Source organism: Haliaeetus leucocephalus, unplaced genomic scaffold, assembly GCF_000737465.1.
Source record: "Haliaeetus leucocephalus isolate CR32 unplaced genomic scaffold, Haliaeetus_leucocephalus-4.0 Scaffold21, whole genome shotgun sequence".
Lineage (NCBI taxonomy): Eukaryota > Metazoa > Chordata > Aves > Accipitriformes > Accipitridae > Haliaeetus > Haliaeetus leucocephalus.
In genome coordinates this window covers 505310-529283 of record NW_010972457.1, presented here as the reverse complement: position 1 = coordinate 529283, position 23974 = coordinate 505310, and the positions used below count along the sequence as shown (strand labels likewise).

The window sequence follows — 23974 nt, the reverse complement described above, 5'->3', positions numbered from 1 at the left end:
GCCCGCCCGCCCCTCCGCCGGTAAGTGCCAGTCAGTGATGGGGGGGGGGAAGGGTGCGGGCCGCGACCGCGCCGCGGCCCCTCCGGGCGGGGAGTCCGGCCCCACAGCCCCGGTGGCGGGTCGTGTGCCCGCGCAGGGAAGGCCGCCGGGCAGGCAGAGGGGCCCTCGTGGGTCTGCTGCTGCGCCGGAGAGCCGCCGGGCTGCAGGCCGAGGGGCCGCCCCTGCCCGGGTGCTTGTCCCCCGGCCTGTGGCGAATCGCCCATGCCAGAGCTGCGGGCTGGGAGGCGGCTTCTGGTGAAGCGGCGCTGTCTGAGGCGGGAAAGGGCGGGCGGTGAAGCTGGGCGAAAACTGGTCTCCTCTCTCCAAGGTTGATGAGTACAGGCTGCCCCCCCCCCTTGCTGGCCCAGGTGTTGGCACAGGCAGGCCGTGAACTGAATCACAAAACTAGTCTTGGTTTAAAAAAAAAAAGTTGCTGTGGTTTTCTTGTGGTGGTTTTTTTTTTTTTTGTTTAGCTTGAGTCAGCTTCCTGAGCTGATTCAGTGTATGAGCAGCAGAAGTGCTTGTGTGGGCAGCAGAGGTTGGTGCAGAGGAGGAACTAGTGGCTGGGGCTGCTGCTTGTGGTAGAAGTGCTGGCTGAAAGTGTTAATAAAGCTACTGGCTAATTAGAACATCTGTAATAACTTATGAGTTATAATTTGGCCATTCTTATCTTGATGGAGCATTTATTTTAATGTTGAGGTATTTCAGACGTCTCTTGGTGGATGCATTTCTCCTTATGCCTTAGAAAGTGTGTGCGTACAGGCTAGGTTTCTTCAGTGAGGACTTCACCTCTTTAGAAATAGATTGCTTCTTGTACAGCAGTACTTGGGGAAAAAAAAAAATCAGTGGGTCACCATTGCTTGATTGTCTTCAGGAGTCAGTTGCAAAAAGAGCAGGCTTTTAGGAAACTGACAACTATATGACTTTAATTTTCTCAGTGTATTCACTTACCAGAACTACATTTACATTCTGTCACATACTGGATGACCTCATGTGTATAGGCATTCCTGAATCTAACAGATGTGATGAAAGGCATTTGCCCTTCCCTTAACTGGCCTTTAGAATCACAGTGACAAAAGGCTGAAATATAAGGGAAGACAAATTTGTGAACGTGTTGGAGGATAGTTCTGTCTCTAACTGTGACAAATAGGGTGAGGAAAAATGGAATGTTCCTAAGAAACTCTGTAACTGGACACTAGTTTGATAGGTCTCAAAAGCATCTTGCCAAATCACTTTTATCTACAGAAGCAGCACCTCGCACATGCAGGACTGTGCTAGTCTGACTTTCTTAAGTGAATATGGTAGCTGAGTCAGTGGCAGTTTATAGTTCAGTCTTGTTAGATGACCTTTCCCATCTTCTGGTGAGAGGTTTGAGCTTTCCCTCCAGCCCCTCGCTAGTATTTTTACCTCATGCTCCTTCTCCCAAACATCCTCATGCTGCCTAACCAGCTCTCTGTGTCTTGGAGGTTCAGATGCCATGAGGGCTTTACTTCCACTTCTCTCAGTTTCTATTCTTGTCTATAGATATTGCCAGGAATTTCCTTTTGTTTTCCAGTAGACCAACTCCTTGCTGGCAGACCTGGGCTTCTGTTAGGAAAAGGGGGTTTGATACTGCTTGTACAGAGCTGCTGGAGCACTAGACTCAGCCTGGCTTGTAACTTCTGCTTATTCAATCAGTTGTTGTTATATCCAGATCTCAGCTCAAGTCACTGCCCTCCCTGGTCTTATTACTGTTGGCTGAAAGTAAAAATCGGGGTTTTCATTCCTTCTCTTTGCCTCCCTTTCTTGCATCTAAATTTGTTCATTTAAGCTAAGGAGTAGCTGGTAGCATTTTATTTATTGCTAGAGCTACTGAGAGCTTTGTAGCTCTCCCTCCTAGGTAAGTCACACACCCACAGTAAAAGAAGCCTTGGAAGTTTGGAAAGCTTCCTTTCTTGTCACTTTTTGTGCACCAAACTCTTCTGAAGAATGTTTACAATGCCAAGCAAAACTTAGTCATGCAATTGTAATAAAAATATTTGTGGCTTCTTACCACTAAGAGCGGTGTACAAAAAAAAAGTATTGAATGGCTATGGCTTTTTTTTTAAATCCCTTTTTAATTAAGCTTCCTTTTACTATCCCAGTTTTATTTCCATCTTCTTTCCTGCAAGTGGATGGATTTCAAAAATAATCTTACAATCTAATCTGTTTTGGGGGGGGGGGAGAGGGGAGAACCCGAACCAACCCAAACCAAAGCCACAGCCCCCACATACCTATGGATTAGGTGTCAGACATCCCGGTGTTACTTACAAAACTAAAAAAGCTGTTAGGGAATGGCATGAGCCTGACGGGGTGCGGGGCTAACCGCCAAGCCCTGAGTACCCCGAAGGCGGGGGGGGCCCGGCTCCCTCCTCTTCCTCCTCCGCCGGGACTACCGCTCCCAGAAGCGCCCGGGCTGAAAGTGAAAATAAACGCCAGGTTACGCTGCCTTTTTTTTTTTTTTTTTTTCTTCCTCTCTTCCCCTCCCCTCCTCTCCCCGGCGGCGGGAGCACATGTCCTTTCTCTTTTGTTTTCCGCCTGGCAGGCCGGCTGCGCGCCCGGGCTGCGGAACCCGCCGGGAATCGCCGCCCCGAGGGAGAAGCGGGATCGGGACCCCGCCGGAGCCGTGTCCGGGGGCTGCTGCCCGGCCCTCTAGAGAAGCCTAGAAGCGACGGTTTTGTGGAGCTGGAAGTCCAGGCTGCGGAGCAAAACTTTGCCGTTTCTCCCCGCGATTCCCACATGCGAGTTGATAACGTGAGACCGGCCGCTTTTCTTATTGCTGCCGCTACCTCGAGTGCTGGGGGGGGCCAGCGCTCTCCTCCCCCACCTGCCGCTGTTTCCTTTACCCGGCCCTAGAGCTGCTCGGTGGGCTTACCTTGCCATGTGGGGCTAGGAGAGGGGCGGCGGTTCTCCACGGTGTGAAGCGGTAAACATGGAGGCGGCGTGCAGACCCGACGGCGGGGAGCAGAGTCATCAAGGCAGCGGCATGGACGCCCCTGGGGACGCTTCTATGGACTGCTACTTGCGATCTCAGGGCTTGTACAGAAAGAGAGTTGCCAAGGATGGATCTTGTCTTTTCAGGGCTGTGGCCGAGCAGGTAACTGCTTACATAAACAAAGCTACTTCTCAGGAAAGCCTGGGAAGTGGATCTCGTTAGTGGATGATAATTAGCGTTAACATGCAGACAAGTATAGGTTAAGGTTACGCAGTCCTGTGCCGGGGAAAAAAAAATATCTCTGTCTTGTGAGGCGGGAGAAGTTCTGTGTGTAAAGCCGCCTTCTGTCATCAAGAAATTGTTACCTGTTTTGACCTTCTGCTGCCTCCCTAAAGCTTTTTTTCAGCGTAAGATTTCAACATTTGGGTACAACTGCTTTGTATGAGACCGTTCAGGAAACAGAATTTAGTGGCAAGAGCTGAAAAGCCGCCGCATTCGTAGTTTTGTTAATCAGTTTACTATAAAATTAGAGAAAGTGAGTAATTTATTTTCAGTTCTTCCTGTTGAATTCCCCTCCCCCATTTCAGTGTTACTGATAAAGGAAAAAAGTGACAGCGTCATCTTGTCTTAAATACAAACAAACAGCAGTGGGAGCTCTGGTGCTTCTGATTGTGGGAGCCCAGATTCCTGTGCTAATTATACACAGTTAACTTTTTTTTAAAAATTACTTTCCCCACTGACTTTGTAAGTTCAGGCAAGCAAACACTGTTGATCTGATGTGAGTGGGGTTTTTTATTTCAAGGGAATAATCAATGAATATACATTGATACTCTGATTTTTTTTAATTAATACATAGAGAAGGTTTCTCCCACACTCCAGTGTATATGGAACTTTTTTCCAACTATTAATTAAATTTTTAACATACCATTCTTATTTTATTGAAGGAAAGGTCTTTAATTCAGAGTTAGTAGGTGTTTATCCACAAATTTGGCCTAATCTCTGTATTCTTCACGCAGAAAACCTGAACTGATCCGAATTTGGAAGTGTTCTAAATGGAGGCTAGTGTGTAAGGTTTGCAAGAGAGGCTGCGACTTAAACTGACTAGAACTTCCCTAGTAGTGAGGATGCAAAGTCGCATTAGAGATAACTCTGAACCTATGGTAGAAGTCGTGTTTTTCCAGTAGAGATTTGAACAGGAGATAGAATGCAGGTGTCATACTGGGATCTGAATTCCTGGCTTCCAAATCAGTTTTTGGGCAACAGATCTACACCTCCAGAAGTCAAGAGAAAGTAAATGTGCACTCTGTTAGATTTGGTTGGATTTCATTTGAACAAGTGCATGTTGGCCGTTGATTTCCTCACCCGCTCCTGCAGTACCTTACTTCTTCCATTAATTGAAGTCCTTTACAAAGGACTCAGTTAAAGAATGACAAAAAATGCTGTTCATTTCGCTCAGTAAATCCCTATAAAATTGAATGTTTGAATTTAGTAAATCTGTGGATTCTGCAGTTAACTTAATTTTTTATTAAGTAATTGGGGTTTTACCTGCATAAAGATGTTGTTACTGAACGAATATGCATTTTAAATATTCCCAAAAATAATACTAGAGTATTTCCAACCCCGTATTTAGACAACAGTCATTAATTATTTGTGATCCATCATCAAAACTCCTCAGAACCAGTGTCACTTTCTTCTCTTTCTCCCTTTGTAGGTGTTACACTCTCAGTCTCGGCATATTGATGTTAGGATGGCTTGTGTAGACTACCTTCGGAAACATAGGGAGAAATTTGAAGCAGTAAGTATTTTTGTTTTCTTTGTGAGCATTTGAAAAAATGTTACTTTAATCCTTCCACTTTTCTAAGGTATATGCTGCTGTTTGTGACAATATTCAGCATAGCTATGTACTAGTTGATGCTTTTTAAATTGAGCGCTCTTTAAATTAATTGGCACATGTGTGGTAATAACTCATTTTCATAAGCCTGGAGAAAGACCTATATACTGCTTGGACTGGAGGATTAGTGGAGTGGGGAGAGTTTTTTAATGCTCATTAAAAAACAAAACAAACTTTCTTAAACTTTAATAGTCTGTAGCGGAGCTACCAAAATCTGGATTTTATTTTAGTATAATGCCTATTTTAGTGAAGGTCATAAAATGTTCTTACTGTGCTATTTAATTGCTTTTACAATATATAGGGATTTGACTGATGAGATTAGTGAAATTTGTTTCAGGGTCTACAATTTCTTATGCGTTGCCGCTGTGGTTTTGTTGTTTTGTTGGTTTTTTTTGTAAACATTTGTAACGAAGTTCTCCATCAACCATAGACAGAAAATATTTTGATATTGATCTATATTTGGCCAATGTTTTCAGTGTTAATATTATAAAATCCTTTTTTTTCTTCCTTTTTGAAGAACAATAATAAATAATGGTGCTCCTGTTTGTGTATGTATGTGTTCTAGTGTATATGCTATTTAACTGATTTCCAGGATAGCCGAAACGGGAGTATGTGTAAGCATTTGTTACTAGAGGATTATTACTCAGCTCTCTTTCTGTTCTAAATTTACCTGGATCCAAAATAAAAAGGCTGTTTTAGATGCACATTAGCATAGGGAAGAGAAGGAAAGCAGGAATAAGAGTGTGTGTTTGCTATAATTTCTGACAAAGTCCCCTGTGCTCAAATGTTACTGATTGCTTTTAATGTGAAAGTTGTCAAGAATGAATGACATAAAATACAGTGAATCTCTGTGGGAGCATGCAGCTCTGACTTGCCTATTTCCCTTTGCCAGGACTGTGTGCTTGTTTCCAGTCCATCTGAGGACTTATCAACTCTTAGATCTCTCTCCCTTCTTTTTTATTTTATTTTTTCACTGCTGACTTTTTAATCCCTTTCTTTCCAGAATTACCCCACTCACTCCAATATCTGCTTCTCTACTTCTGTTTTCTTGTTGCATTGGGTAGTTTTTGGAAATACTGTGACCCTTCTTGACTCTAGATGTGTGTCGTTTCCCCTCCCCAGTTCTGGCATCCTCTCAGCCGGGTAACTTCTTTGTCAACGCTGGCTGGTTTTACTATCTTGGTCTCTCTCCTACAGTTTCACTGTTTTTTTTTTTTTTTTTTCTTTTTTGCTGTCCTTCTGAAAAGTTTTTTTTTTTTAAAGTTTTTTGCCATTTTTCAGAACAGGTGTTTCATGTACAATGTTGAGGTGTTTCATATCTGTTCTCATTTCCTAGTGTTCCTGCTTCCTCAGGTACCTCACTTCAGCTCTGCTGATCTCCTTTGCTCCCCATATCTCTTACTATACTTTGTTTTCCATCTGGAATATAGCATTGTTAACTTACCTGTCTTAAAAAACCCCGAAAACAACACAAACAACAAATGCCTTTCTCCCTAGCCTCTTAGTTCAACTCTTTGCTCGTCTGCCTTCTTAGTAGTTACGCTCTGTTGATGTGTGCTGGTGGTACTCATTGAAGTTCCTCTTCTCTCTGTCTATTGTAACCATTTCAGCTTGGATTTCTGTCTCTCTCATTCCATTGATACTGCTATAACCCAAGTTTCAGGTGACTGTGTGTAACCACCATCTTCATTTTCATCCTCATCCTTTCTTGAAGTGTTATCTTTGCTGCTGTCTTTCCTCCTCTTTTTCAACTCTTCAGTTTCCTGTGAGAACTTTCTGGTGCCTCTCCTTCCTTCCTCTGTGCATTATCTTTAGCTCATTTAATTTTGACACACAAAACAACTGCTGTCTATGATCACGTTTTACTGATCCACCTTTTAACTTTTTACCTGGTTGCTTCTGTCTAAATTAAAAATTTTGGCCAGACTTGTTGGTTCTTCTCATGAACAACAGTGTCCATCCAGGTCCAAAATGACTAAAGCAGAACTTTTAATCTCACTACTCGGTTTTCATTTATACCTTATTTCTTAATCACTATGGGTAAAGAGGCCACCTAGCTTGTAGCTTAAGTTCATAAAGGAAATTAATTCTTTGTTTGGACCTCTTAACTAAAGTTTGGATCTTAACTAAATCAAGCAGATTATGTCTAAATAGCATTTTTTAAATACAGCCTCTCTGTTGGCCAGCATGGCTGAAACACTTTGAAGTTAACACGTCTCAATTACTGCAGCATCCTTCTCTGGCCTTGACAAATGTGAATTTGGCCTCTTCATGCGTGTTAAGGAGTGCAGCTGAAGGATTACTTTCTTAACCTGGCACTTAGTGTAGCCTGATTGTTTGTACCCTTTCACTGAAAGTAAAAGCAGTTTGTTTGAAGTGATACAGAAAGGAGGAAAAAGTGCTCTGTGATTTGCCTATGCTATATTTTACTGCTTCTTGGGTGCTACAGAAATGTGACTCCCATTTCTGATTGTCCATTGCTGCTCATTTAACAGGATACTTGAATAAGCCCACGCATGTTCTCAAGTGATGCTGTGCACGCCTGGGATTAATTGCCTGTAAACATCTACTTGACACCATCTTTGCTTTCTTTCAGATTTCCTGTTTGGCTGCTGGATTTCTTTTTGGGTTTTTTGTTTGTTTGTTTTTGTTTCGGGTTGTGTGATAACTCTAAAAGCTGTTTATGTGGTTATTTTCTGGAATGCACACCTATATGTTTGACCATTTATTCCCTCATCTCTACATCACTTTATACTTAGATTGTAAGCTCTTTGAGGGCAGGATAGTCTTAAATTTCCAATGGTATGTTCCCATTGCTACAGTGGGTCATAGACCGGGGATTCCGTATACTACAGTAATAAAAATAACTAATTGTTACTTTTATTTTTTTTAAATACAGTTCATAGAGGGGCCATTTGAAGAGTATTTAAAATGTTTGGAAAATCCACAGGTACGTTAAACTTGATTTATAATAGAAAGCACTACTTTTGTTGATGGGTAATTGGATTTTTTTTTTCTCACAAATGTTTTTGAGGTCTTAGGTTTATGTGAATGTTTATACTTTTATGCATGTACTCTCTATTGAAAATGATTTGGAGAATTTTTTGTTTCTTGATTTAAACCTGTTATTCCTCAAAATTGTATCCAAACATTTCTAGCCTCTGCAAATGCCAACAAGCATAGTGTGGCTGTTTTCTTGAAGACAGCCTTGAATAAAGGCCTAAAAGTTTAGGTGAGGAAAAGACAGTTATTGATGTAAGGGATGTTATGAATAGTAGCCCCAGGCTCTTGGAAAGATACTGATTTGAAGTAAAATTATTATCCCCCTCCCCATTTAATTTTAGTATTTTTCTTAGGGAGTTAAAAATTCGTGTAAGCTGAGGGGAGGGGAAGAGGACTATCTACTGCAACATTGCAAAATCTGTTAATTTTTTGTAAGTGTTTGTACATAAACCTTATTAAATTTTACCCTCCTAGAAATTAAAGCATGATTTTTATTTTTTTTTCCCCTGCCATGCCTACAGCATCCCTAGTTAGAATAGCTAACCAGATGGTTCTTTATTTCAGTTTCCAAAATGAATGGTAGAAGGGGGAAGAACATGGGTGTTAGCCTATTATGCTTCTGTCTTGCTTTGTTTATTCTAGGATCTTTAATTGCAAAGCTTTGTTAGTCAAATCCTGAGGTTATGCGCTATGCTAAGTGGTAAATCATGCCGTTTTCCAGCAGAACTTATGCTGCACTGAACTATGCCAATGTAAATGGTTTACAGCACAGCAATGTGTGTGTAGAGAAAATGTCTTTCATACATGTCTGCTAATATTTCAAAAAAAATAGTTTTGAAAAATAATACAGTAGCTTTTTTACATGATCAGAGAAATTAATATTAAGTTATTTTAGATTTTAAAATTGTCATGAGAATTTAAAAAATGGTTTAAAAAAATCGGGACTGCTACAAATTCCTGCACCAAAATTAAGAGCTGTTTTTAATTTAATACGAATTTAGAAAAGAAAAAAAAAAAAAGTAAAAAAAAAAAAAGTAAAAAAACCCCAAACCAAAACAAACCACAAAACCACCACCACCACCAAAAACCACCTAAGAAAGGTCTAGTCACATTATACTGGATCACAGTACAGTAGTTAGGCTGGTAATGGAAGCAACAACTTGTACTTTTCTAGGATTTGAGTCTGGGTTACAGTGTTGCTGACATTTCACTGTTGAACAGCTTTAAAGGGCAGATTTTTTGTCTTTCTTTAGGTATTGATATACAGCTGCTTGCATGAGAAATGCAACTAACTGTCACAAGTTTATTTTGGCTGTTTGGAAGTGGTCTGTCTACTTTGTGTTGGAGCACTTCGCAAGACTGTGTCAGGATAATTGTATGGAAGTTATATGTGTTTTAGTCATGAGAGTTAAGCCTCAAGATTCTTTTTCCAGTTCATCTATAGCTAAAGGTCCACAAAACCAGAAAGTTTTGAAGGTAGAGAGTAACATTTTTAAAAGCACTTGGTAAATCTGACACTCACTTTTAAAAAAAAAAAAAAAAATCACTTTTGAAAAGCTAGACCGCTGGTTTAAATTTAACAAAAGAAAAAAAAAATAAAAACACTGTATCACCTCTCAAAATCATAGTCTTTTAATGATAGATCTGCATTTATGTGATTGGTTTTAGTTCTCTCAGAAATGTATCTGTGTGAAAACTAGTTTGGGAAAAAAATCCCTCTGGCTTGTACCCCTTAACCACCTTACTTGGAATAGTTACTGTTATTTCAAAAAAGCCTTCAAATGCAATCAAAGTGTGTCTGCTGAACTCCAGACTCAGTATTAATATATTCATTTTCGACAATGATTTCTTGCTTCTCTTGATCTACACCTGAGGAAGTATAATAATTGTGTGTTTGAACTTAATTTTCTTTTGTTTTTTTTTCCAATACAGGAATGGGTTGGACAAGTAGAAATAAGTGCCCTTTCTCTTATGTACAAGTAAGAAAACCTTTAAATATGTTAATAAAACATGTTAAACATATCTAAAACATATTTGAGATTAGTTCAGTTGTTTTGCTAGTAAATTAGTTGGAATAGCTAAGATGGAATTGGATGTTATACTGCAGTTCTCCAGAAAATTACAAATAGGCTTTGAAGATTGCAGCTGTCAAGGTATTAAATAAAAATAGAAAAGTGAGCTTTGAAAATGATGTTTAATCTGGGATTTGAATAGAGGTTTGCAGTAATGTCATGCATCTGACTTGCACAACTAACTGTGGGTAGAGTCATACCATTTATATTTTGTTAATTTTCATATCTTAATTTTTCTGTTAAAATTGCTTTTCTTTCTATTTCTTGCCAAGGCTTTAATATTAACTCTATTGCTAAGCCGTGGCCTGTACCCATTTCTTTATTACCTCTGTACAAATGCTCTGATGTAGCTTAGTGGTACGAGTATTGTAGTCTGCATGCTAGAAGGCCGTTCTCTCATCTTCCCTGGTGGGAGGTTATATGTGCTGATATAAGACTTACCTGGTGTACTGCTGTAGCTTATTCTCTTTTCTCTATAAATTTTCCTTTTTCCATTGTATCAGTATAGATGAAATAGTACGAGTTTTCTGAGGGCCATAGCTTGAGCTATGCTTAAGAAATATTTCAGTATCTGTGCATAGATAAACACTCCTCTTGGTGATGAAGGCTTTTGCTGATGTCTTTTTATTAAATGTAATCCTATATATTAATCTTTCTTCACAAAATAGTATGAAACAATGTTCTGAATATTCATAATTGCTTTTTAGTTACTGTGAAAGGGAATGAGCAATGTACAGCATCTCTTTCTGCTCTTTGTAAACTGGTTAAATTCAGTATTTCAAAATGCTTACTGTAAATTAGTGACTTTGTCCTTTGACTCTTGATGAGACATATGATAAGAGGAGAGAAACAAACTAATTAAATATTCCTTTCAGGTACTTAAATGAGTGCTAAGTGCGGGAAATTGCATGAAATTCTATCTTTGCATTTTATGTGGTTACTGGGACAGTTTAGAGTTGCATGTGCTGCATGGGTGGATGAGGACCGAACTGAAAGTCGGAGTAAAGTTTGGCTCAGGAGGCTTGGAGGGAAGGTGTGATGGTTAGATTGAGCCAGGGTGTAGAGGGACGTAACTCAGGTCAAGCATGCAATTTTGCTGACTTAATTACGTCGGAACTGGTTGGTCGTGATCTTCTGTTTGTTGTATTTCTGGCCATGAGAAATGTATTCTCATGAAATAGAAACAGTTTATTTTGAAGTCATGATACATCAGTATCCAGGACCACAGCTGATAAATCAATAGAGAGACAAATCCTGGTTGATAATAGTATTTTTTTAATTTCCATTGGAAGCATGAGGAGGCTTGTGGCATAGTTGCAACTGTACGCAGTATTTCACTGCAGAGTTGAACACGCAAGAATTGTTATTGGCATACTTGTTTTGGGAAGACTGGCTGTTATTAAAAAGGCAATTTAGAGGCTCTGGCAAAGTAGGAATGGTGGTGGAGGTAGGGGGAAGGAGTTGCTTTCCTTCCTGCGTGCTGGCAGACTGAAGAAAAGCAGAAGTTTGAATTTCGTGTTCTGTGCCAAGTGGAGAAATGAGAGTTTCAGGCTTTTCAAGTGTAGCATAGAAGTGTAGTATGAATAGGTTTGTTTTCACTTTCACTCCTCAGATCTGTCACAAGTATCATTTGGTTATCTAGTAAATTTTCCTTGCCTCTCTGAAGTGGGTGGGTCTCTGAGCTATGAAATTCTTTTCCTCTCAGAATTGCTTTTTCTGAGTTTTTTTTAATACAAAAACTGCACCTGTGAATATATTTAAACATGTTGCAAGACTAAAAACTGCTTGTGTGAGCAAGGAAGAAGTTGAAGGAAGTGATAGGTTTCTGAGCAAAGAATTCAAAGGGAGGATTATGGATAAAAGAGAGAGAAAATAATTAAATTTAAGATCATGACAGAGATTGATTATAGCAGAAAAACAAGTAGCAAAGACTGATAGTCTTTCAGTTTTTAGAAAATAAAAAAAATAAAATAGCATGCCACGTCAGTATCAGTTGTGGGTTTTTCTGTATTTGTCACTTAATATCCAGTTCAACTTTTTATGCTTTTTAATCTAACAAGCTAAAAAAAGAATTATAAGTGTGGAATGTAAATTTTAAATTTGCTTAACTGTAGTAGTTCAACTCTTCATTTATTGTATTTTTAATCCTCTTAAATGTAATGAGGTACGCAAACTTAGTTTGCAGTGATTAAAAATTTTCTAAACCTGTTTTGAAAAACTACACTAGACTTATACCCTTGATGATGAGTATCTGTCTGCCAACACTGCAATGGCACGCTATCTGCTGGTTTGGTCCAAGCTTCCCTAAAAGTTTGTTTCCATTCTCTCAGTTGAAGAGACAACAGAGGGGTTTCTTTGCCATCTTAAATCCAGCAATTCGAGTCTAGCAAACACGCCATGGTGTTAGAATCCACACTTCATAGTCTTTATCCAAAGAGAAAGGGAAACTGAGCCCTCCAAATGTCTTCCCCCCCCCCCAGTGTATTATCAATTTTAAACTGCAGGAAAAGATTCTTCTCGCTACACGTGAAAAAACTGGGGCATGTGGAGGGCATGATTTTCAGAGGTGCTGGAGACTTGGTTACAATATCGGATCCTCAGGCAATGGCTGCTGATGGTCTGTTGGGCTTTTGGCATGTTCCTTAGCATGCTGTGGCAGCTGGGCTACCCTTTGGGAGCAGAAATGTTGTGTGGACCCTTCTGAGCACGAGAACTTGGTTTGGGAGGCAAGAAGAGTTTCTGAGCACAGGCATGGGCTGTTCTGGTAGCTGGCCTCTGTGCCCAAAAAGGTTCTCATGCGCATGTAATCAGTCGGCTAGTATGGTTTTAGCCTAAGCCATGGCTTACCTTCTGGAAACTTATCACTCTTTCCTGTCTCTGTTCATAAAACCAACCTCCTTTTTGTTCTGGTTGGTTTCCAAATGGCAAAGTGTAATGAATTTCTTCAGGACTGGGGAGCCATCATCTTTCTAGACACAGCTCCAGAAAGTGGTGTCTGGAAATTTGTTTTACTTGTCATTGGCTCTGTGCATGTTGTGCCAGCACATCTTATCCTAGTGTATTCTTTCATAAAAGTAAGCCTTTTTTTTTTTTTTTGACCAGTGATAGTTGTACTCATCTTCTTCAGTATTCTTTTGCACTAGGTGTTTTCTGTGGTTATGTATGTTCTTTGAACTTGACTTGAATATTCCAGTTTTTATTCATATTAATTTTTAAATTAATTCTTAACTGTTTCTTTTTTGTCAGGAAAGATTTCATAATATATCGGGAACCAAATGCTTCTCCTTCACATGTAACTGAAAATGGCTTTTCTGATAAGGTAAAAAAAAAAAAAAAAAATGGCTATTGTGAAGGGCTGAATTAAGACTATAAACAGGAAGTATTTTCATTTATTATTCCACACACAAAAATGTTCTGAGAATTCAATTTTAACAATTTCTTTTGTACATATTTAAGGCAGCTATTCTGTTAATACATGCAGCCCTTTTAAAATAGATGGCCCATATTTGAGGTGTGGTATATCTTCCTAGTAATCTAAAATTCTGTAACAATAAATTTACAAGTGCTAACTCACATAGCTACCTCTTGTGTTTAATTCCTCCTGACTTTGGGTCAAATTCTTCTTGGTTTAAAGGACATCCACTAAAGATTTTCATTGTTTTATTGATACTTTGAGATCCTGAGAGATAACAAAGCGCATTGGCACATTAAACTGAATTTAAAAGGTGGGTCATATGAAAAAGCAAGTGAGATGCAAACCCTAAAATATCTGTGTGGTTTTTTTAATAGGTATTGCTGTGCTTCTCAAATGGAAACCACTATGATATTGTGTATCCCATAGAGTATTCAGAAAAGGCTGCTCTGTGCCAGTGTAAGTACTATGTTGGCTACTTAAAAGCACGTATTTTTACCAAAAATCTTAAAATGATCACATCAGGTTTCAGGAAAAGGCTCTGTATGAGACTTTATTACAGTCATTCCCTAGCAGCTTAGTTTTCCATTTGAGTTGTCAATGACTGTATGATTTTGCGAGAACATGAGTTCTTATTGTGTCCTCCTTCTTGACAAAGCAGATCATATGCCAAGAGGAGAAGATTTATCTGCCTCTTTGAATCTGGGTGGTCTAATGTAAACAGAAAATGTTGGTGTACTAATTTATAATCTGTTGCATTGTCTTTGGTCAGCATTCTGGTTTTAATTTTGTATTTCAGACTATGTTAGCAAACTAATTGTTTATGTTAAAATTATCCATGCATGTGAACTGTCGTCTTGGATGATTGTTTTCTTTACTAGATTGCAGAAATGCCCGAAGGCCCTAATCAGGTTTGATGGGTCACTGTGGCAATCCCTACAAGGATTCTAATTCTTCATGAAATCTCTGCCTATGTGCAGAGTTACAAGGCTAAGGCCAAATTTGCCTGTGAAGAGACCTGACTTCTAGTAGTTTCCTGCATACCCATTAAGCCATAGTAGCCGCAGCTGGTTTTGCTTCTAATGCCTTCACTGTTTCAGTTAACACATCAAAATGCTTGCTTGCTTTGATTAAAGTAATTTGAAATGCACCTGTAAACGTGATACAAAATCTCATTTACCTTGTAATTGATTTTTGCCCTTCTACTTTCTCCTCTTTCCCAGCTCTGCTGTATGAGTTGCTTTATGAGAAAGTATTTGATACAGATGTAAAGAAAATCATAGCAGAACTTAGTGCTGTTGGTGTAACAGAGGAAAGTAATGGTAGCAGTGAAGTGTCTGCTTCAGATTCAGAAGATGATAACTACAGGTAAATGGGATTTAAAAGTTAATGTAAGGTGCCTATGTGCAATACATGTTAAATGAGTTTTCTGAATTTCTAGTGGGTAGTAGAATCTAACAGTTAGGGTTGAAAAACCTTTACCAATTATGAAGAAAAGAAACACAAAGAGGTAAAGTTAGAACTATGAAAGAACGAAATGTGTAATCTTCACTGTACCTGAGGACAGGGTTCTGGTTCCTCTTTTTCCTGCAGTCTAGCTTTGGGTCTCTTTACATAATGGAATATTGACATTGCAACATGTCCCTCTTCCTGTTTAAAATAGCAGAATCCCCTGGGAGAACTGTCAATGTGCCAGTCTGGCATGGTAAACTCCGTGAGAATTACTTGACTGGCTCTTGCAACTGAGTTACAGGAATCTAATCCAACTTGTGTTGCTTCCGCATCTGGGGGCTGAAATGCCTGCTTGAGGTGTAGCTAATGGAGAAATACAGATGTAGCTTGCTCCATTTCATTCCTTGATCTTTATGAAGTGATTATATTTGTGGGTTTGTATTCCTTTTGCTGGACCTGGATGCTCTAGCTAGCTTTGAGACTTTGACCTACTGATTCCTTTTGCACAGTAAGTCTTTTCATGGTGCCATTTTTGCATTTATATATTGGCAGTTTTTCTTCTGTTTAATATTGTTCTTAAAACCTTGGCTTGTGTGAAACTCCATTGAAGCCATGGAGATTATGCTGTATTAGTGCATCATGTCCCCTCTTCCTGCTGAACATCATTAAAGTCCTTTCTGGGGGCTCTGCTGTAGTCTGTGTGGCATGTGGCAGAAGAAATTCTTTGAGATGTTGGGAGCTGATTTTTTTTTCTTCAAGCTGAAAACAACAGAAAGGAAGATGATGGAAATCGCCACAGAAAGAAAACTAAGTTCTGGGAAAGGGATTAGCTTCATTTCTTGCTTGGAAAAAAAAGTACCAGGGAACATTTCCAATTAAAATACAAAGTATTTCTGCCTTAGGGAACAATTTTTGTAGTTAAATGTCAGAGAGTGGAAACCTTCTTTATTCCTTTCTGTTCTTAGAGCTTTCCTGGGCTTCATATGCAGTAGCATTACTCTGTATCTTTGGGATTCATAAGAAAATAGACTGCTAACCTCCATAGCACCTTTGTAAATGAAGGTCATAAACTCACTTGAGACTATCAAACTCAATGTTTTTGATTTAAACCATATGTCTTATGATGCAAGAGCTAGTGTGTGTGACTCTTGACCTAGTTAACACAAATTACAAACACCTTGCTGTGTTTATGAAGTCTTTACATTTTTTGCTTGTCTTAAAAGTTTACTTCAGCTTGTTTCATTACCTAGTTTTCCAGAAGATCTTTTTCATTTTATAAATGTGAACTTTTCAGTTATGTTGTTATTAAATGTAATAGTTTATTTTGGTTTTGGGAGAAGTTAATGCTGACAGTTGCCTACAACTGCTGTAGGGAAAAATACTTGTTTTTTCTCTGTGGAAGGTAATTTTCCAGCAATGTCAGGTGTAGAAAATAAGGCTAAATTAGAGTGCCTGATGCCGCTTAACTAATGGAGTGGATTTTGGTTTTGAGTTTTGTTTGGGTGGTTGGTTTTTTTTGTTTGTTTTGTTTTGTTTTTATGTCTGCATTTGCTATGTTTTCCTTGCATAGTTGCAAAAATTTTAGAGGAATTTTTTGTTTCCCTTGCCTGCCTCTCTGCTCCTTTTTTTCTTAAGTGATGGTTAAGTCAGTACACATAAGTTAGACTTCCTAAAACTTGTACTTAAAAACAAAAGTCTTATTTGATACCGAAATGTAGTTCTTGTTTTAGTCTTAGCTTTTTCATTTTAAGAGATGAAGATGTTCTGTAGTATGCTTGTCGTGGAAAAATATGTAGAGAGTGGTAGTTTCAGTATTTTTATCCACTTCCAAGATGTATCTTACTTGATTTCCAGGCCTTACTAATACTATATTACCACAGCTTGTTTCTGTCCTTTTGCAGAAGTAAAGCTACAACAGTTAGTGATATGAATGGATTGAAATCTCTTTCTGGCAACAAGGTATTTATATGTTAAGATTTATTTTCTTCCTAATAACTTGTACTCTGCTATGTTTTTTCAGTGTTTAATGTTCATGAGAGAATCTTCAGGTTCTAGTTTTCCTAACACGTAATATCTTAAAAACTACTTATTTCTTTGAAAAGTAATGTTTGCTTTTGATGTGCTAAAAGGCGGGTAGTGTCCTTTTTAATGCTGCTTAGTTCTTAATTTTGTTCTGTTATGGTTAAAAGAACACCACTGAATTATTTTTTCAAAGCTCTTTATGCTTTATGTATTTTCAGCTTCTTTATATTTCAGTTTAAAGCTTGAGCACTGTAGTTGAAAAATGGAAAACTGTACATCTTTATGCAGTTGACCGTTTAGTACTTTGTTCTGTTTCATACAGCACCTTAAGAGCAATGGGAATCCTACCTTGTTGGTCTTACCTAAAAAAGTTCTTAAATCACTCAATCCATCAGTTTACAGAAATGTTGAATATGACGTTTGGCTCCAATCCAAATGGGGTAAGTAACCAAATACTTAAAAGTTCCAACTTCTGCAAGCTGATGTATAAAGTGAAGCCCTCTTGAGGAACAGTGATGCAAATGGGAGTTTGGGTTTAGGCAGTGGTCTTCCTCACATGGGTCAGTGTGCAGATTTAGGGCCTGAACTTCTGGTTTGCATTTTTACTGTATCAGGAAAGCAACTCTTTTGGTGTATCTAAACTAACAGTGTATTACTACTAATGTATTTACAGATCAGCAAAAACAAGATTTTTCTATTGCTGCTGGCATGCAATACTCAGTTGGAGATAAATGTAAAGTAAGTAGCATTGAATTATAGTTTATAGAAACATTAATATTTTGCTCAAGATGCCAATTTTCCCCCTTTGTTAACTATTTTGATATATGATTGCTACTTTCTAACTATTCTTTGCTCGTGTCTTCAACTGCGGATACGCTCATTATTTAATTGGTGGTGGTGTTCATGACTTACAGCATACATGTAGAAAAGGCATGTAATAGAACATCTGATCAGTGCAATTTTACTGCATTAAAAAGTCACAAGGTTAACTTCAATAGTATATTTAATAAGATGACTGCGGACCTTAATGTTAAGTATGCAAATAAGTTTGTGCAGGCTTGCCTCCATGGTGAGTCCTTGCTTGGTGTTGCAGAGTGTTAGCCTCTGTGTAAATGGGTGCATTTAGGGCAGTTTACCTGGTTCAGGGTAAGCTCAGTTCTTCTCTTGGTGGGCTCCGTAAGCAAGCTAGTTAATCCCGTGATGTGTAAATGTGTGGGGTAGGTCTGTTTTTATAAAACTAATCGTTATCTCCACTGCATCTTTTGCTGATGGCAGCACTTGCTTTATCATACTGCTGCATGATAAAGTGTTTGTGTGCATACGGTTAGATGATGAAGAATGAAATTTTAGTGTTTTCTGTCATACAGGCTTTTCTTTGGAGAGACCAAAACCAACATCACAGTTTCATGTATTTATGTTCAACTCCGGAGATCATGATTGCTGTTTGTAAATTGGCTTTGTTATAATCACATTACTTTCAAGTAACAGAACACAGCTCGCTTTAGTTACTGAAGATCCCGAAGTTTTGGGCGATTCTTCCTCTTGAAGTATTCGAAGTGTTACACAATTGCTCTTTAAATTCCATTAAAACTTGTAGTGTGTATTGCTGCTTAAGAAGAAATAAGATTTGTCATTAAATGCTATAGTACTCAAATTTTAGATTAATCTCTTTAGGTGTGTTAACTAAACCTGGTTGGTGCTTGGCTAAATATGCTTCTTTCTAGGACATTTGACCACCTATTAAAATTATTAATGTGAAAATATTCAATTAGGTTTATCATGCAGCATGGGGGCTCTTTCAGTTTGTGCTTTTTTTATTTGTGTAATGGAATTAAGCATAGTGAATAAATTGCAGGAAAAACACATCTCTAAACTTTACAAACAACACAAAAGACCACAAAACACCCCCCCCCCTAAAACCACAAACCCCCCAAACCCCACACAAAGCAAACAACAAAACCTCCATGGAGTTCATTATTTATTGCTTAATAGTACAGGCTTAAAGTTTGTATTTAAGACCCTTAGGCTGTCTTGTGTAGTATTTACTAAAGGATACAGATATTATTAGTAGGAAAAACTGTGGTAACTGACATACTCTCTCTGTCAAATTTTATATGTACGTGGCAAGACAGTAAATATATGGGATAAAAACACAGGAAGGGAAGATGAAGTAAATAGTGAAAAGTGAGGTTGACCAAATTAATACAGCTGGAAAGCCAAACGTAGCAGAACGTTACAAAATTTATTTTATATTTAACAGAAGAATTTTAAGAACATGGAATGTCATTCAGACAAGTAACACTATGATCACGTCAAACAACTTTTTTTGGTTGTTCTAAAAAGCTTTCTGAAGAATAACTTCAGAAATAATTGGTGTTCATCATGTTCTTAATTCAACTAGATTTCACTGAAGTTACACATAAAGAAGAGAAAAATTGATCACTATTTTTAACAAGGAGAAGCTTTGGGTTTTATTCTAAGAGGAAGTGTTTTCAGTAAAGCTGAAAAGCCTTGATACACTGATTACATTTAACTTTCTCATGTAGTTTTGAAAGCCATGTTTCACTAAGTACTGTTACCTGGCAAGCTTTCTGGGTTTTGTTGTTGTTGTTGTTTGTTTTTTTTTTTTAAATAGTATTTTTATTTCTTTTTGAAGAAGCGATATGGATTGAAGATTTGCTTTTGATACATTTACTGAATTACGTGGTGTTTATTTCTCAGGTCTGCTGTTGCCCAGAGGAAAAGTTCTATTTTTAACATGGCTGATACTTTAAAGAGTTACGTCCTCTCATTGTCTTCTCTAAAGCTAATGCACCTTTCCCCCCCCTTATAGGTGCGCTTAGACCATAATGGGAAATTTTATAATGCCCATATTCAAGAAGTTGTTCAGAGAATGGGCCAGTTGTTGTATTTGTAGAAGAGCTCGGAGCAAAGTAAGTGTTTAATCTCTTTTGGATGAGAGTGCCAAAATGAACCTTGTTAATGGCAGCATTACTTTAGTTCAGAGTTAATTTCAGCCCTTGAAGTGTATCTACTACTTTACCTGAAGCGGTACTACCACAAAATTGTTAAGAAAACAGCATACTAAATAAAAAAGGAAAAAGGAGTTCTGCATTGATTGTCACTTCTTCAGACTTTTTTCTTTAGTAGTCTGGATATTACTTGCAGAGTAAAACAGTAACTACATTAGTATTAAATTTTTTTTTTTTTACACAAGATTCAATCCTAAGCAGATCAATGCCATCCTAATTAAGTGTTGCTTGTTGTGCTTAGTAATTAGATGCTAGATTTGTGACAAGCTTTTCATATTAAAAGATCCATCAAAGCACCTAGCTTCTCTGTTGGTTGAGTAGCTCTGCCTGATTTCACACAGAGACTGCCAAGTTGCTGTTCAGATCAGCGTCATCTTTGTCCTACCTTGGGACAAACTAAGTTTTTAAAGTTGTTGTTGGGGGTTGTGGGCTTTTTTTGTGTGTTGCTGGTTGGCTGTTTTTGTTGCTTTTTTCTGGGGTGGGGCTTTTGGTTGTTTGGGAGGGTGGTGGGGATTTTTTTTGTTTGTTGGGTTTTTTGGGGGGGGGAGTGGTTTGAGACATCTTGAGCTCTGCTGTAAGTTCTGTAACTCTACTGGGGCAAAAAAACCCCACAGTTGAGTATAGTTTGGGAAGAGGAAACACCTTCAGTCAAGGTAAATGAGGGAAGGAGAAGGATGCCCATTAATCTCATGTGATCTCCTTCTGTTAAATAAATGAAAATGTTGTGAGATCTGAAGATTGTCTCGCAATTTGTTACATTTTTAAATTGAGATTTAACCTGATTTGAACTGTTACAGATTTGAATGTCTTCCTTTCAAGTAATGTAAAGAGTTGCTTGGACATCCTACAGCATCCTCTATTGCAGTGCTTGTGATAAGTTTATCTGAGTATATTGCTTTTTCTGATTGTTCTCCTTTTCTGTCTGCCCTGAAGACATGTTAATACTCACTTCAGGAATGGCTGCTCATTCTTTACTGGATAAGTTTGCATCAGCTTATCGGAGAGAGTTTTATTTAAAAAAAAAAAAACAAAAAACCCAGGAGGTTTGTTCTTCTACACATTGCTTGAGTGTAATCATAAAGAACAAAGGACTTTGAATGCAATGTTCTCAAAAATGCAGAGATCCATCAGTCTTAGTAATGTGGTATTAATTTATGCAAGCCCCAGTGTGGTCTTTAAGATATTTTTCCCTCCGTAATTCCTTGTTTTGTAGGCATGCTGTCTCACTGAAGAGCCTTAAACCTCTTCCACAAGCCTCTCCTATGGAGGGCTGGAACACTGTGCCAGGGAAGAAGATAAAAAAGTTTTTCCCAACATGGGGGCAGAATGCTCAGCCCGGTAGGATTGTACCTGTCTTTGTGTAGCAGAATCTTTATTGTCAGATGTTTTGTCCCAAAGAGCTTAAAAAATGATTAAAGAAAAAAAAAATCCATTTTCACATCTTTATCACAGATGCAGATTGCAGAGGGGCAAAGAATCAGAGCAAGTCAATAAAACCCCAGTCAGCACTACCTCCTCGACTTCAGCATACTGTGGGAACCAGGCAGCATCAGTTCTTATGTTCTGGACCTCAACCTCATCAGACCTCAACTGAGCAAAAAGCTCCAGGCAGGAATCCTTCCCAAACTGTAAGGTAAAACTGCAAATAACATCTTACTTATCTTGAACGCTAGCTGAGCTTCTTGGAGCCCAGGTGCCTGCTTCAGATACTTCCAACGTGCTCTTTTGAAATATGTTGCCATTGAGCTCTTAAGAAGCATTCCAAGTCCTGAAGAATACACACAAGCACAGGAGAAACAATTTTTTTTTTTAACTTTTAAACCTTTTCCAAAATTGCTGCCGTCCTGAGCTCCCACTTCTTTTTTTGCATGGCAGCATCTCCCCTGGAAGCACTGTACAGAAAACTGCAGTTTCTTCTTGGAAAGCAGATGATGTTTTTTTTCTGGTTGGGCTGAAGTACTGTTGCATGTAGCGCTTCTTGGGCATGGCTAAGATCTTCCCTCAGCTTCTGCAGAACCTGTCATAGAGGACTGTTTCATGTTACGACTCAACACTTGAAGGAGTATGAGAACAGCATTTTGCCTGTGTTTGTTGGTAGTGATTTTTTGATTCACTGTGCTGCTGCAGCAGAGTTTTTCATCATTGCCACTCTTTTTCTATCCTATTTAAAAGACTGTTCTGTACTTGGCTACAAAGCCGAACTCTTCATGGTCTATTCCATTACTCTTCTGTATCATAACTCTTTGTGAAATAAATGGGGCTAGCGTGCCTTTGGAGTCTGCCACATGCAACATTTTAAGGGCATTTTTCTTTCACCTTTAACCTAAATACATAAGTATCCTAAAATGTTTAAGTAATTTGGAAAGCTGAAATAGTGATGTTAATTTTGTGTAGTGATGCTTCAGACATTGAAAATTATAATGCATTTTCCCTTTTGTTGTTGTATTTACAGAAATCTTCCCCAGCTTTCTCTTGCATGTTCATAGGTATGGGATGGGGGTGGTCAGTTCTCAGTTGGCACAGAAATGGATTAGATCACTTGATGCAGGCATTTGTTTTTTAACTGTGATGTAATAATTACCATTTGTTACAAAGTCTTTCAAAATTGTCTTGAACAGAATAAATCATGGACAAAATCCATTCTTTCCCTTCTTTAAATTTTATGTGTATGGGTAACTTGCAATAGGCAGAAAGGGATCTGGTATATGTGGAATCACATAAGCAGTGCTATATAATTATCTCCTTTCTTCCTTCTAAACCATGAGTTTGTATTGTATTTGTTACTAGTGTATTTCTTTGTCAAATTGATCCCATTTCATTTTTTCCTTTACAGAAAACCAGACCGGGAGAGAACGGAGGATCTGAACCATGGCAGCAGAGATTGTAACTACTTTGGCCTGTCTCCAGAGGAACGCAGGGAGAAACAGGCTATAGAAGAATCTCGTTCACTTTATGAGATCCAGCAGAGGGATGAACAAGCTTTTCCTGCTCTTTCCAATGTATGCTTTAATAGTGTGTTTTTCATACTTGTCCATGGACCTTTAATTAGCAATTGTTTTGCTGTCCTTGCATTACAATACAATTCAAAAGTTAAGGGTATTTTCTTCACACTCACCTTCTACATAGAAATATGTGAATCTACAGTGCTTTATATATTGAAGATAAGACACATATGTAGTAGTCCCCTGGGAATAATTAATGTCCACCATACACAGTTCTTTAGGCATGTAAATACAGTAGACACGTGAGCTTCTGAAGCTGTGGGCTTCTTTCGTCACATTCCTCCTGTCTTTTGAAAGGCTTTGCACTCCCTTACATTTACTCGGATGTTGTCTTTTTCTTGTATGGTGGGATCAAACCTCAAGGTGGGGATAGAACTTGCTCTAAAGTACAGTTTAATTTAGCTGAGAAATAGCTCAGTATAATGGCACTGTGGTGCTTGAATTAGTATCGGAGGTGACTAGGTGATTGTTTCTGATTTGGTTCACATAAAACCTGTTTTATTTATAAGTTACTTTTCTTTTTTGCCTGAGAACTTACTGGTGTGAGAACTTGCCTGGTGTCATAAGTAATGCAAATTCTTTGCCAGACTTGCTCTTTTTCTGTTGTGGAGCTGAGCTGGCTTCAGTGGACTTGTCTATGTCTGAAGGAAGAATGTAGCCTTTAGATTTTGAGAGATTATTCTACTGATGCAATTTTTAAAAGAAAGTGGATTGGAGTCTCAATACATCCAGGGAGCGAGCAAATTCTGTGGGTAAACAGCTGTTGTCTACATAGGTTTATTCTAGAGACGTGGGCCTTCTTGGATTTAAATCCTAGGGCAAACAGAAACAAGAACCAGGGTGGGAAGAATGAGTAGGTGAAAGGTGGGCCTTAACTCTCTTTCTTTGTGGAAGTGAATTCCTGCTCTGTATCTTTCAGTTCTTGAGCAGTAATTACTTATATTGGTGTAATCAAGAAGAAATATACAGCTCTTCTGTGCTGCAAAGAGCAGAGTAAGACTGAAGCGTGACGGACAGAGATTGCTCTCTGTCTCTGAGCTGGGGTTAACAGTATGCTGTATTTGCTCACCTGCAGAAAGAGGATGTGACTTTTAAA

The 23974-nt window shown here is 38.5% G+C and overlaps 1 protein-coding gene across 1 annotated transcript in view; it reads left to right on the top strand.

The window, feature by feature from the left end:
- Positions 1-2559: 2559 nt before the first annotated feature.
- Positions 2560-23974, top strand: part of OTUD4 (OTU deubiquitinase 4) — a 31404-nt gene continuing 9989 nt past the window's right edge. Inside the window, 15 exon segments of the mRNA XM_010575935.1 lie at positions 2560-3154; positions 4704-4787; positions 7783-7833; positions 9819-9865; positions 13205-13277; positions 13748-13829; positions 14594-14738; positions 16724-16781; positions 17167-17284; positions 17518-17582; positions 19678-19726; positions 19729-19777; positions 21090-21214; positions 21329-21509; positions 22710-22875. Of these exon segments, the coding sequence (XP_010574237.1) occupies positions 2990-3154; positions 4704-4787; positions 7783-7833; positions 9819-9865; positions 13205-13277; positions 13748-13829; positions 14594-14738; positions 16724-16781; positions 17167-17284; positions 17518-17582; positions 19678-19726; positions 19729-19777; positions 21090-21214; positions 21329-21509; positions 22710-22875 (1458 nt within the window). The 5' untranslated portion in view covers positions 2560-2989.